General features: G+C 37.4%; 1 protein-coding gene across 11 annotated transcripts in view; it reads left to right on the forward strand.

The window, feature by feature from the left end:
* ABCC9 (ATP binding cassette subfamily C member 9) overlaps window positions 1-12738 on the forward strand; it is a gene marked incomplete at both ends in the record, with an annotated part of 138976 nt that overhangs the window by 49564 nt on the left and 76674 nt on the right. For all 11 annotated transcript variants that reach the window (XM_079716026.1, XM_079716030.1, XM_079716032.1 and 8 more), the window contains 2 exons: window positions 8722-8794; window positions 9679-9784. In XM_079716026.1, coding sequence (XP_079572152.1) covers window positions 8722-8794; window positions 9679-9784 — 179 coding nt within the window. The remainder of the gene's footprint in view (window positions 1-8721; window positions 8795-9678; window positions 9785-12738) is intronic.

Here is a 12738-nt window from a genome sequence, read left to right on the forward strand (position 1 = left end):
AAGGGAGAAGACTTAAATCAATAGAATTAGAAATGAAAAAGAAGTAACAACTGACACTGCAGAAATACAAAGGATCTTGAGAGATCCCTACAAGCAACTATATGCCAATACAATGGACAACCTGGAAGAAATGGACAAATTCTGAGAAAAGCACAACCTTCTGAGACTGAACCAGGAAGAAATAGAAAATATAAACAGACCAATCACAAGCACTGAAATTGAAACTGTGATTAAAAATCTTCCAACAAACAAAATCCCAGGACCAGATGGCTTCACAGGTGAATTCTATCAAACATTTATAGAAGAGCTAACACCTGTCCTTCTCAAACTCTTCCAAAACATAGCAGAGGGAGGAACACTCCCAAACTCATTCTACGAGGCCACCATCACCCTGATACCAAAACCAGGCAAAGATGTCACAAAAAAAGAAAACTACATAGCAATATCACTGATGAACATAGATGCAAAAATCCTCAGCAAAATACTAGCAAACAGAATCCAACAGCACATTCAAAGGATCATGCACCATGATCAAGTGGGGTTTATTCCAGGAATGCAAGGATTCTTCAATATATGCAAATCAATCAATGTGATACACCACCTTAACAAATTGAAGGATAAAAACCATATGATAATCTCAATAGATGCAGAAAAAGCTTTTGACAAAATTCAACACCCATTTATGATAAAAACTCTCCAGAAAGTAGGCATAGAGGGAACCTATGTCAACATAATAAAGGCCATATATGACAAACCCGTAGCCAACATTGTTCTCAATGGTGAAAAACTGAAACCATTTCCACTAAAATCAGGAAAAAAGACTATGTTGCCCAGTCTCACCACTATTATTCAACATAGTTTCGGAAGTTTTAGCCAAAAAAAAAAAAAAAAATCCAAATCGGAAAAAAAGTAAAACTGTCACTGTTTGCAGATGACATGATACTATGCATAGAGAATCCTAAAGATGTTACCAGAAAACTACTAGAGCTAATCAACGAATTGGTAGAGCAGCAGGATATAAAATAAATGCCCAGAAATCTCCTGACTTCCTTTACACTAATGATGAAAAATCTGAAAGAGAAATTAAGGAAACACTCCCATTTACCATTGCAACAAAAAGAATTAAATACCTAGGAATAAACCTACCTAAGGAGACAAAAGACCTGTATGCAGAAAACTATATGACACTGATGAAAGAAATTAAAGATCATATAAACAGATGGAGAGATATACTATGTTCTTGGATTGGAAGAATCAACATTGTGAAAATGACTATACTACCCAAAGCAATCTACAGATTCAATGCAATCCTTATCAAACTACCAATGGCATTTTTCGCAGAACTAGAACAAAAAAATTCACAATTTGTATGGAGACACAAAAGACCCTGAATAGCCAAATCAATCTTGAGAAAGAAAAGCAAAGCTGGAGGAAACAGGCTCCCAGACTTCAGACTATACTACAAAGTGACAGTAATCAAGACAGTATGGTACTGGCACAAAAACAGAAATAATAGATCAATGGAACAGGATAGAAAGCCCAGAGATAAACCCACGCACATTTGGTCACCTTATCTTTGACAAAGGAAGCAACAGAATACGATGGAGAAAAGGCAGGCTCTTCAGTAAGTGGTGCTGGGAAAACTGGATAGCTACATGCAAAAGGGTTGTTTGGTTTTTGTTATTGAAACTCAGCCTTTTGTACTGTTCCCAAGCATGAGTGCTTCATAGAACAAGCCACCACAGGAACACAGGCTGAGGACTGAGAGTTGGGATCAGCCCCAGGAAGGGGTCAGGGTTATGCAGGAACCAGAACAGATGCCTGCAGCAGTCAAGGGCCTCTGGACATCAGAGCTAATGGAGTCCTGGAAATTAGCTGTTTAGAAGACTAGCTGCATTGGCTGCTGGTGTTGTGCCACTCCCTGCCCTGTCCAGTCAGAGTGAGGGATGCTCAGTGAGTGGTACAGTAAGGCCAAGAACAACATTGAATTCTCCTCTCTCTCTCCTTATTGCCCGACACCATACCTATCCCACAAGAAGCTTTTAGCAACTGGAGCAAATGTGTTACTGGATGGAATAAGCTAATGCTAGCCTTCCCTTTGTCATTAATTTGATGTGTGATTTGGGCAAATTGCTTCTCTAAGCCATGGTCTGCTCCTCTTGAGGTGGGGATGCCATTTTAGTATGGTTGTTTTGAGGATAAGGTATAACACCTGTGCATTTCAAAGAGCTGTAGTGACTCTTTATTTATTTATTTATTTATTTATTTATTTATTTATTTATTTATGTCTGCGTTGGGTCTTCGTTGCTGCACGCGGGCTTTCTCTAGTAGCGGTGAGCAGGGGCTACTCTTTGTTGCGGTGCACAGGCTTCTCATTGCGGTGGCTTTTCTTGTGGCGGAGCACAGGCTGTAGGCATGCAGCCTTCAGTAGTTGCAGCGTGTGTGCTCAGTAATTGTGGCTCTCGGGCTCTAGAGCACAGGCTCAGTAGTTGTGGCTCGTGTGCTTATTAGTTATTCCGTGGCATGTGGGATCTTTCCGGACCAGAAATCAAACCCATGCCCCCTGCAATGGCAGGTGGATTCTTAACCACTGTGCCTCCAGGCAAGTCCTGTAGTGATTCTTAATCTTGGCTGTACATTAGAATCACATATTTATATATATATATGTATATGCATATGTATGTGTGTGTGTGTGTGTATATATATATATATATAAACCTGGCCATCATTTTTGCAAACATCTCTAGTAGTTCCCTAGACAATTATAATGTACAAGTAGGGTGTGAACTAAGCTATGAAAAAGTAAGTAATGAGAGACTAGAAAGGGTCCTCTATGCTGCCAATTCTCAAATATGCCCAGAAAATAACAATATATTAGTGACTAAAAAAAGTGTTTTTTAATTGACATTTTCTATTCAGTGTAGTGGGAACCTAAAAATACATCTTTTCCGTGTGCCGTGTTCAATTTATTTTCATTTTTCATGGAAAAAAGGGAGGTTATCATGATTTTTTCCCCAGAATTGACCCTTCATGCACCAAAACACCCACAAAAAAACAACAAATCCCTGCTCATCAACTGGAGTCTGCTATTCCACTGAATGGCCACTGCAGTTTCAAGTACCCCTTCAAGCTCAAATTCACCGTTTGTTCATGGTGGAAATTCCCAAATTGGTTATTACTCATTTGTATTTTTGAAATCTTTTTTATTGTGAAATACAACATATCTACAGAAAAGTACATACAACATGTATGCACTGTTAAATGAAAAAGTAAATACCTGTGCAACCACTACCAAGTGAAGAACATCATCAACTTCCTCTGAAGGTCCCCCCAGCACACACTTTAGCTGCATTCTCTCTGTCTCTCCCCCGAGATATAATCGCCACCCTGACTTTTGTGGTCATCATTTCCTTGATCATCCTTGCTATGTATGCCTCCCTAAAAATGTGCTTTAGTTTTTTTAAGTTTGAATATGTGCATGTACGTGTATGTGTGTTGCTTCTGCTCAAAATTATGTGGATATAATTCATCCATGTTGCTATGTGAAGCTGTAATTCATTCATTCTCGTCACTGTGAATCATTTCATTGTATGAATATACCAGAATTTATTGATCTGTTATACTTTTGATGGACTTTTGGTTATTTTTTTTTTGAGGCTGTTGTGAACAATTGCTGAGTCATAGGGCTGTACGTCCTCAACTTTTCTTCACAATGGCCAACTTTTCTCTAAAGTGGTTGTGCCATTTTACACTTCCATTAACAGTGATTGAGGGACTTCCCTAGTGGCACAGTGGTTGAGAATCCACCTGCCAATGCAGGGGACACGGGGTTCAATCCCTGGTCCTGGAAGATCCCACATGCCATGGAGCAGGTAAGCCTGCAAGGCACAACAACTGAGGCCGCGTGCCGCAACTACTGAAGCCCGCTTGCCTAGAACCTGTGCTCCGCAACAAGCGAAGCCACCACAATGAGAAGCCCACGCACCGCAATGAAGAGTAGCCCCCGCCCACCGCAAGTAGAGGAAGCCCGCGTGCAGCAACGAAGATCCAATGCAGCCAAAAATTTAAAAATAAATAAAATACATAAATTTATAAAAAAGAAAAACAGTGATCGAGAATTCCAGTTGGTCTCCCTCTTCACCAGTGCTTCCAATATTTTGCCAAAATGTGTTGTGTGTTGGGAGGAGGTGCAGTTGTATCTTGCTGTGGTTTTTATTTGTAATTTTCTGATTTCTAATGAGGTTGAGCACCTTTTCCTATATATATTGACCATTTGGGTTTGGAGCTCCTCTTGTGAATTGCCAGGTTATTTGTTCCCCCTGTTTAAAAAAATTCTGGGTACTACTTTGGCAGTTATATATATAACAGAATTCTTTTCCCACTCCATAGCTTGGCTTTTCACTCTCTTTATGGTATCAGAAATTCTTAATTTTAATGTAATCTAGTTTATAGAACTTTTCCTTTATGGCTAATGCTTTGCTTTTTGCCTCCTTTATGAAAACGTTTTTGGGGACTTTCCTGGTGGTCCATTGGTTAAGACCTCACTTCCAATGTTGGGGGCATGTGTTTGATCCCTGGTTGGGGAGCTAAGACCCCACTTGCCACGTGGAATGGCCAAAAATTTAAAGAAAAAAAAAGAAAGAAAGAAATCTTCTTCTACCAAAAGGCATAAAGATATTCTATATTAGTTCTTAAAATCCCTGGAGCTACACCTTTTGCTTTTAGTACTTTAATTGACCTAAAATCTATTTTTGTGTTTGGTATGAAGTAAGGTTGTGATTTAGTAGGGAAATCAGTAATAACTAATTTTAGCTGTAAGTTTAGCAGTAGTAAATTTAGTGATAGTCATTTTACTGCATTTAGTAGTAAGTCGGTAAGGTCAGGTTTAATTTTTTATATGATGTCGGGTTGTCCAGACACTGTGCATCAGTCACCGTACCCACTGACTTTTAGTGCCGTCTTGTCACACAGATTTCTTTCTTTATTTTTCTCTGATTTGTCTGTCCAGCATTCCACTGTTGTGATTATTATAGCTTTCTAATAAACACTGACATTTTTTAGGACAAGTTCTTACACCTTATTTTTTTTCTTCTAAAATACCTTAGCTATTCTTGGCCCTTTTGGAAGGAAAGAAGCTTAGGTGCTCCGGAGTGTATATACCTTTTTGTACTTTTCCTTATACTTTCACTAGACATTTCCTTACTCCTTGCTTTAATGGGGTTTTTAAAAAACTATATTTTACCCAGTATTTTTATTTATTTTTGGCAGGAGAGAATGGACAATGGTGTGTGGAAGGTCCTGCCTTTAGATTTTCAAAAAATTATTTCAGCTGAGGTGAAATTCACATAGCATAAAATTAACCATTTTCAAGTCAACATTTCAGTGGCATTTAGATTCCCAAAGTTGTACAACTATCCCATCTACTAGTCACAAAATATTTTTATCACCCCAAAAGGAAACCCCGTACCCATTAAGCTGTCACTCCCCATTTCCCCCTTTCTCTTGTCCCTGCCAACACCAATCTTCTTTCTGTCTCTACGGATTTACCTATGCTGGATATTTCATATGAGTGGAATCATACAGTAGGTGGCTTTTTGCATTGTCTCTTTCCTGCCTTTACATTTTAATTCATCCTTTCCCTTTATCCCTGATCCTAATGCCTATATCCCCTCATGCTCCCAACATTACGGTGCCAGCAATAATATGCTCAATATATGCACTTAAATACACTCATATCCCTGTGAAATATGTAGTATTGTCATGAGTACTTATATTTTCAATTTCCTAAAATTGTTTGCTCCTTCTAGCTGCACCACTGCATTCTGTAGTATGCATCCCTGCCTTTTACTTGTCCCCTAGTGATGGCTGCTGGGTTGGCCTCCATCCTTCCTCCATCACAAACCATGCTGTGATAACCATCTTTGTACCTATCCTTTTATGTACCTTTGCGGAGATTTATATATTAGCTGATTTTCCAAGGTCAAACAGCTAGTTTGGGAAGCCAGGATTTTAACCCTTATGATGGAGAAGTGAGACGATTTTGTAAAAGGGAGGAGGGAATGGAAGGGCAAATCACAGCAGGAGGAATTCACTTTGACTCTCCTCCATCCCTCTCAAATGAACTCTGTTCCCTCTTTTACTTCTGTGTAGGACCAAATCAGGAGGTGACACTGTATTCTTCTGGTCCTTCCCTGCTGCTTTCCAACCACATCTTTCCTCTCTCATACTCTTGTGAAGCTATAGCATGTTGTACCTTTCTCACGTCTGTGATCAGAGGACCTCATAATCACTCACCCACCTTCACTGAAGATTTAGGTGCCTGTTTCCAAGTCCAGCTTTCTACCTTAGTAAGTGCCACACCTGGATGTGATTTAAACTTCCAGGTTCACAGCCCATCTAGTATCCCAGCCCCCAAGCCCCTTAATCGACCACCCCTCCATTCCCACAAACTCACCTGCATTCACACTTGGCCACCACTTAGACACACGGCCCCTCTGAGATCTTAGCCTCTGTTATACCAGCCAGTCACCGACATCACAGCCCTACCTTCCAGCTCCCTCAGGGCTTCATCTTCACTGGCATTGGCTTTTTTTTCCCCTGCATTATTTTTTATTTTTTTATACAGCAGGCTCTTATTAGTTATCCATTTTATACATATTAGTGTATATATGTCAATCCCAATATCCCAATTCATCACACCACCATTGGCTTTTAACCTCATTGCAACCTGCGGTAACTTGAGCCCCTTCTTTCTCCCAGCCCTCTCACATCCTTCTGTAGCCATTCAACCCCATGCCTTCTGTGCTCCTGTACCCAGGGTGCTAAGTTCTGTGGAGAAAACGACTTAATGATACAAGTTGACATGGCCAGAGCTTCGTTACCTCCACCCTTGGCTGACTCTCCATGGTCTTGGCAATCCTTTGCCATGCCTCCCTTCAGCATAATTTTCCATCACCTACAGTAGCTCTTCATCTGTCACCAATCTCCTCCCACCTCGTTCTCTCTCTCCTTTGGCCACCTCCTGTTTCTACAGATAACCTTCCCTTTCAATTCATTGAAAATGTAAAGGTTGTTATGGAGGGCCTCTTAGTTCCATGCTGACCCTCTCCCCAGCCCATCTGTATCTGCACCTCGTTTAGCCTGCTCTCCACTTTCTCCGAGAAAGAGGGATTCTCAGCCTTGAAGACTGTAGATTTTCTTTGAGCATCCTTTGTCACTTAGTCACTGTATCTTAAACCTCTGCCCCAGCCAGCTTTATTCATTATTTCTCATAACATGTTTCATGGTTTTCTGATCCTGAACCTGTTCTCACTGTAACTCTTTACTCAGAAATATCTTTGCTGAAATTCAGCATATTTTCCAAAACTAGCTAAAAGGCCCTCCTTTTTCAAACTATTTTCTTTTTTTGATTCATCTCAGATGTAGATGATTTTCCTTATGAACTGCTGTTGCACTTTCGTCTGTCTGCTCCTCTATTTGTTACTTAGCCCATACTCTCTTGCCTTGGTTTACTACTCAATTGACTGTAAGCTCAACTGAGCAGGGAAGCAGGGAGGATGCATTATACCTTCTTTGTAGCCCACATCAGTCCTAACGCAGGACTTCACATAGACTGGGTGCTCAGCAGGTATTTGTAAAGTGATTAGTTATTGAGCCTTTCCAGGCCACCCTCCTTCCAGGACTAATTTCATGCATATCTATGTGATGGATATTATTAAATGTCATACATTTTCCACGCTAGAGAAAACTTACGTGGAAAAACATAATCTAGTCTTTTCAAGTAACTTTTGCGCTCTTTAGTTGTTCATTTTAAGAGCTTTTAAAGGATATTTTTAGTTATAATTTAGATATTACTAATCTTTTCTGCAAAATTCCTGAACAAAAATGTGCTTAGAAATTTCATCACTTGGGGTTTGGAAACAAAATATTAATTTATGAGCAAAGTGTAGCTTTACTTTAGTTTCCTCTAATTTTTCAGACACTTTCTCTCCCCTCATCTGTCTCTGTTCACCCTTCCAACCTTTGGGTTCTGTTATACCTCTTTTGTTTCCCATTTTTGTAACTGTTAAAACTATCAAGTTTTCTTGACACATATTAAAACCATAGATTGCTTTGGATGACTCTAAGGTCTTTTTGTTTGTTTGCTGGTTGTTGATGTTTATACCACCAAGAAATGTTGCCTCATTTTTGTGCTGTTTCTTCCTCCCCTTTACTTTTTCTTTTAAGATCAATGAAGAGTGATAAATCCACATAGTTCAGGAAACTTATTCATTACAAAACCTTCCTTCTTAGCTAGTGGAGTCATTTTGTTGGAATAATTTGTAGTTATTTCTGTTCCTTACTTTGCATCACAGGATTCTGGGAATTGCAGCAGTGAGAAAATCATCAGTGTAGCAGTTACATTGGAAAATATTTGGGTGATTGATTTTTAAGAATGTTCACATATAAATGATCCCAAATTTTCAGGGAAAATTGTTGCAATTTTTAGCATTCTTCATAATATCATTAATTCAAAGACCCTCCTCTCACTTCCATTCTTTCTGTGTTTCATTTATACCTCTAAGCAGTTATAACTCTAAATTAGAGTTTCAGCACTGTGTGTTCTACTGTGTTGAAAGTCTTACAGTGCTTTATAAAGAAATCTATTTTAATTGGAATAATTCTCTAACACCACATATTTACATAATTTTATAATTTAATTTCTGTATTCTTATTTTCTAGGTCACAAATGGGTACTTTTCATGGGGCAGTGGTTTAGCTACCTTATCTAATATAAATATTCGAATTCCAACAGGTAAGAATCATTTGTTACTCGGGTTTGTAATTGTTAACAATCATGACCATGGTTTTCCAACATAACCAAGCCTAACAAAAGGAGAGAAAGACTTTTTCAAGGCAAACATTACTAATATTTATTTGCACTATGAAGCTCATGAACCCCTGTATCACTGTGAGGATGACTGGGAATTATAAGACCTGCCTTACACTACAGAGTGTGGACCTTTAGACAAGTTATTTATCATCCAAATGAATTGCTTTCCGTTTATTTGCTGATTTGTGGCATTTAAATAATGGAGTAGTTCATTTCTCATTTTTTTGAAGAAAGAATTTAAAGAAAGGATGTATGAGAAAATAGTTTTCTATCTCTGAGGAAACCTGATGAAGTTTTCGAGATATTTAAGACATAAATACCCAATATTTTTATTTAAAATGTCTAGATAATTGAATAGAATTATTTTTTTGACTTGACCTCATGGTCAGTAGTTGGGATTTTTCTATTATACATGCACATCAAAGTAGTTTAAGAACAGCTCCCAAATCATTTTAAGCCCAATTACCTATTTTAGTCAAAATTGCCTTTTTCTGCTGAATGAATTGAATAATAAAGGTAACACTAATCTAGATGATTTAGGCAAGTATTTCACTGCTTTCTTTACTAGTGACAGTTATTCTGATAGTTTTAAAAATAATACATCAAGACCTATAGATTTTTATTTTTCTTCTATTTTCCAAAAAACTTAGTATCAGGGAAGGGAGCTGTTTAGAATACTTTATTGCTGGAGACCAAAACTGGCCCATTGACTGTGAAACATCAGCCTTTTCTAAATGTGTTTTGATTTTATTTCACTAAGTGAATTCCATCTCATCCTGTTATTATCCTTTGTTTCTTTTCTGTAGGTCAGTTAACCATGATTGTGGGCCAGGTGGGATGTGGGAAGTCCTCTCTTCTCCTTGCCATCCTTGGTGAGATGCAGACAGTGGAAGGAAAAGTTCACTGGAGCAAGTATGTGTATTTTTAATTGGTTTCTGTTGCTCTGTCATACATCTGATGATCTCTCAAGGGAAGAAATTAGAGCAATAGATTTCCGTGTTAGGAGTCTGAGGACCCCTCAGAAATAAGCATAGCTTTAAAAAATCAAATTAGTGGAAACTTTAAATGTTTTAAATTAAAAATTATAAAACAATTTATTACAGAGGTTTATCAGAGATAAACTTGTATGTTGCTTTTAAGTAAGATTGGGATAGTAAAGATAGATTTTTAAAGTTATATGGGTGACACTCAAAGAAATACAACATAAAAATTCATCCCATAATCAAAGAAGTTATGGAAAACTTGCATTATTTATAAAGCATATGTGCACACAGAGCTTTAGTGGTCCAATGTTCAGAGAAGAAATATCGAATAATCTTTTCCAAACTCTTCATAAGGGGCTGAGAAATCAGCCTTTTCTCTTCACATCCAACTTAAACTAGACACTAGAAGTGTCTAGTTAGGGACATGACTGGGTCAGACTAGCGTGTTGTGCAACCCCAAAGACATGGTGCTTCTTCTGTATATTTGAATGGTTGTTTTGGGTTCTTCAGAGCACATTGTAGTAATAAAGTGACTCAGAACCATAATATTATATAATTGTGTAATAAAGAATGAATCATATTTCTTTAGTTTGATCTACCTGGCAGACCCCCCTTCCCCATTAGCAGTTTATGGAGAAATTGTTTACAGTTTATCTAAGATATTGGATTGTAGACCAGTGGTTCCCAACCAGGTGTGATTTTGTCCCTCGTGGACATTGGGCAATGTCTGGAGACATTTTTGGTTGTCGTTCTAGGGGAATTGGGCTGCCACTGATCTAGTTAGTGGAGGCCAGAAATGCTACTAGACATCCTACAACGCACAGGACCGCCTCCGCACAACAAAGAATTATCTGGCTCCAAATGTCAGTTGTGCTGAGGAAAACTTGCCCTAGACCTACACACGTCCTTTAATATCATTTAGTTCTTATCATTGTAAGTTCCATTGTGGCTTAATCTACTGTTTACGTACACAGGCATCTCTTAAGAATGAGTAAAAACTATTTACAGGCATTTTTAGAATAGACTCTATTTTAAACTCCAATTAAGAGATGGAGATGCTTGGATGTGAAATTTGAGCTGGAAACAGCAGAACTATAAATCCTATTTTTGGTATCCTTGGTGAAAGAAGGAGGCTGAGAAATGTTGAGGGTACAGTTTATTCCTGTTGGAGTGGTAGACATGAAACTGTTTAGTGCTTACCCAGTAGAGAGCTCGGTAATAGCTGTTCCCTGCAGTTTGCTTCATGACAGGTCCCTGTTGATCCCTAAGGACAGATGCTAGGTGGTGTGTACCCTGCCACCATCACCTGCCATCTTGGATGGATGCAGGTTTTGAGAAGCAGGTTTTACTGGATTAACTTATATTGTATGACATATACGGCCATAATGAAGTTATTTGGGTTTTGTTTTTACCTTGTTTCACTAGCATTAAAACAGAGAGAAAGAATGAGAAACTGTGACAGAAAAAGCATGAGATTTTATTTTCATATCTCTAGAATGTTCTTATAATCTAGTCTTCTCTAATATTACTTAAGATTAGCTCCACTTGGGCCAAATTGACTCCCAATATTATCACTAATAATCATTACCATTTTGTTAGTGGATAAATAAATGATATGGGAATTAGGAAAGTATTTTACACAGTCTACTTATTTATTGAGTTTCTAAGCAAGATACCTATATGTATATATATATATATATATGGGTACATATATATATATATATATATCTTAAGCAAATTTATACCATTTACATCCTATCTCATTTCATAAAAGTTGTGAATTATTTTATATAACATACTATAATAAAGCTTGAAAAATAAAGATATCAAGAAGGAAAATAAGGTTTAAATAATAATCTGAGCAATTAATAGGTAGAAATGCATGCATTGGAGTCTTGCATGTTTATAACACATGGGTCCCAAATTCCACTCTGAGCTTCATGAAAGCTAGTCAAAGAGGGAAACAAGAGATAAAAAACACACATATACTTAATAAAGTTTAAGGTTTTTTTTTTAAGGAAATAAGAAAGAAATATCTTCCATGGATCCTAATTTTAAAAAAGCTAAGAAAAGGTTATATCTTAAAGTCAGAGCCAATAGAATGAAGATGTGAGAAAGAATTTAAGAAAATTCTAAGTATTTATAGAATAACTATCATTTAAAAAGCATCTCTTTATGAATACTTGCCTTAATAGACAATAATCCCATCTCTTCATGGCAGAAAGGACTGAAATTTTCTTCAAAAGATATTTGGGTTTGTCTGACACACACACAAATTAAAAACTAACCCCCTAAGAGATTAGATAAGTTAACACAAGTTTTATTTTTCTTTATTTACAAGAACTACTTAATTTTTTTCCATGGTATCCTTAGTATCTGATAAAAAGTATTTTCATATCAGGAATGTTCAGCGAATACTGACCCTTTTATTTTATTTATTTATTTATATATTTATTTTTATTTTTTATTTTTGTGGTGGCAGCGGTGGGATGCGAACTGACCCTTTTAAAAGAGTTATTTGCAATGACTTTTCATCCTGGAAAAAATAATTGTGCCTAGTCCAATAAGGAAAGGCATATAAACATTATTAGAATAAAGCTAATTTAGAAATTATCAATATTGATAAGTTGATGGTGTGTAAATGCGAAGAAGTACTTTACCGCAGCAGACTGAATTGTTTGCCGAATTTTTAAAGCTCAAAACAAAATAAAGCAAAGCAATAAACTGAATGCTATGGTAAAGCACCAAGTGCTGTGCTGTCATTATTTCATCATTGCACGTATCTCTGGTTGCGTGAATTTTATTTTTAAATGTGTCCTCATAGATGGCAGGACCAAAGTCCTATAAAGTACTCTGTCCTGTTGCAGCAAGAAATATTTACTT

This window comes from Hyperoodon ampullatus (genome assembly GCF_949752795.1).
Source record: "Hyperoodon ampullatus genome assembly, chromosome: 11".
NCBI classification, from domain to species: Eukaryota; Metazoa; Chordata; class Mammalia; order Artiodactyla; family Ziphiidae; genus Hyperoodon; species Hyperoodon ampullatus.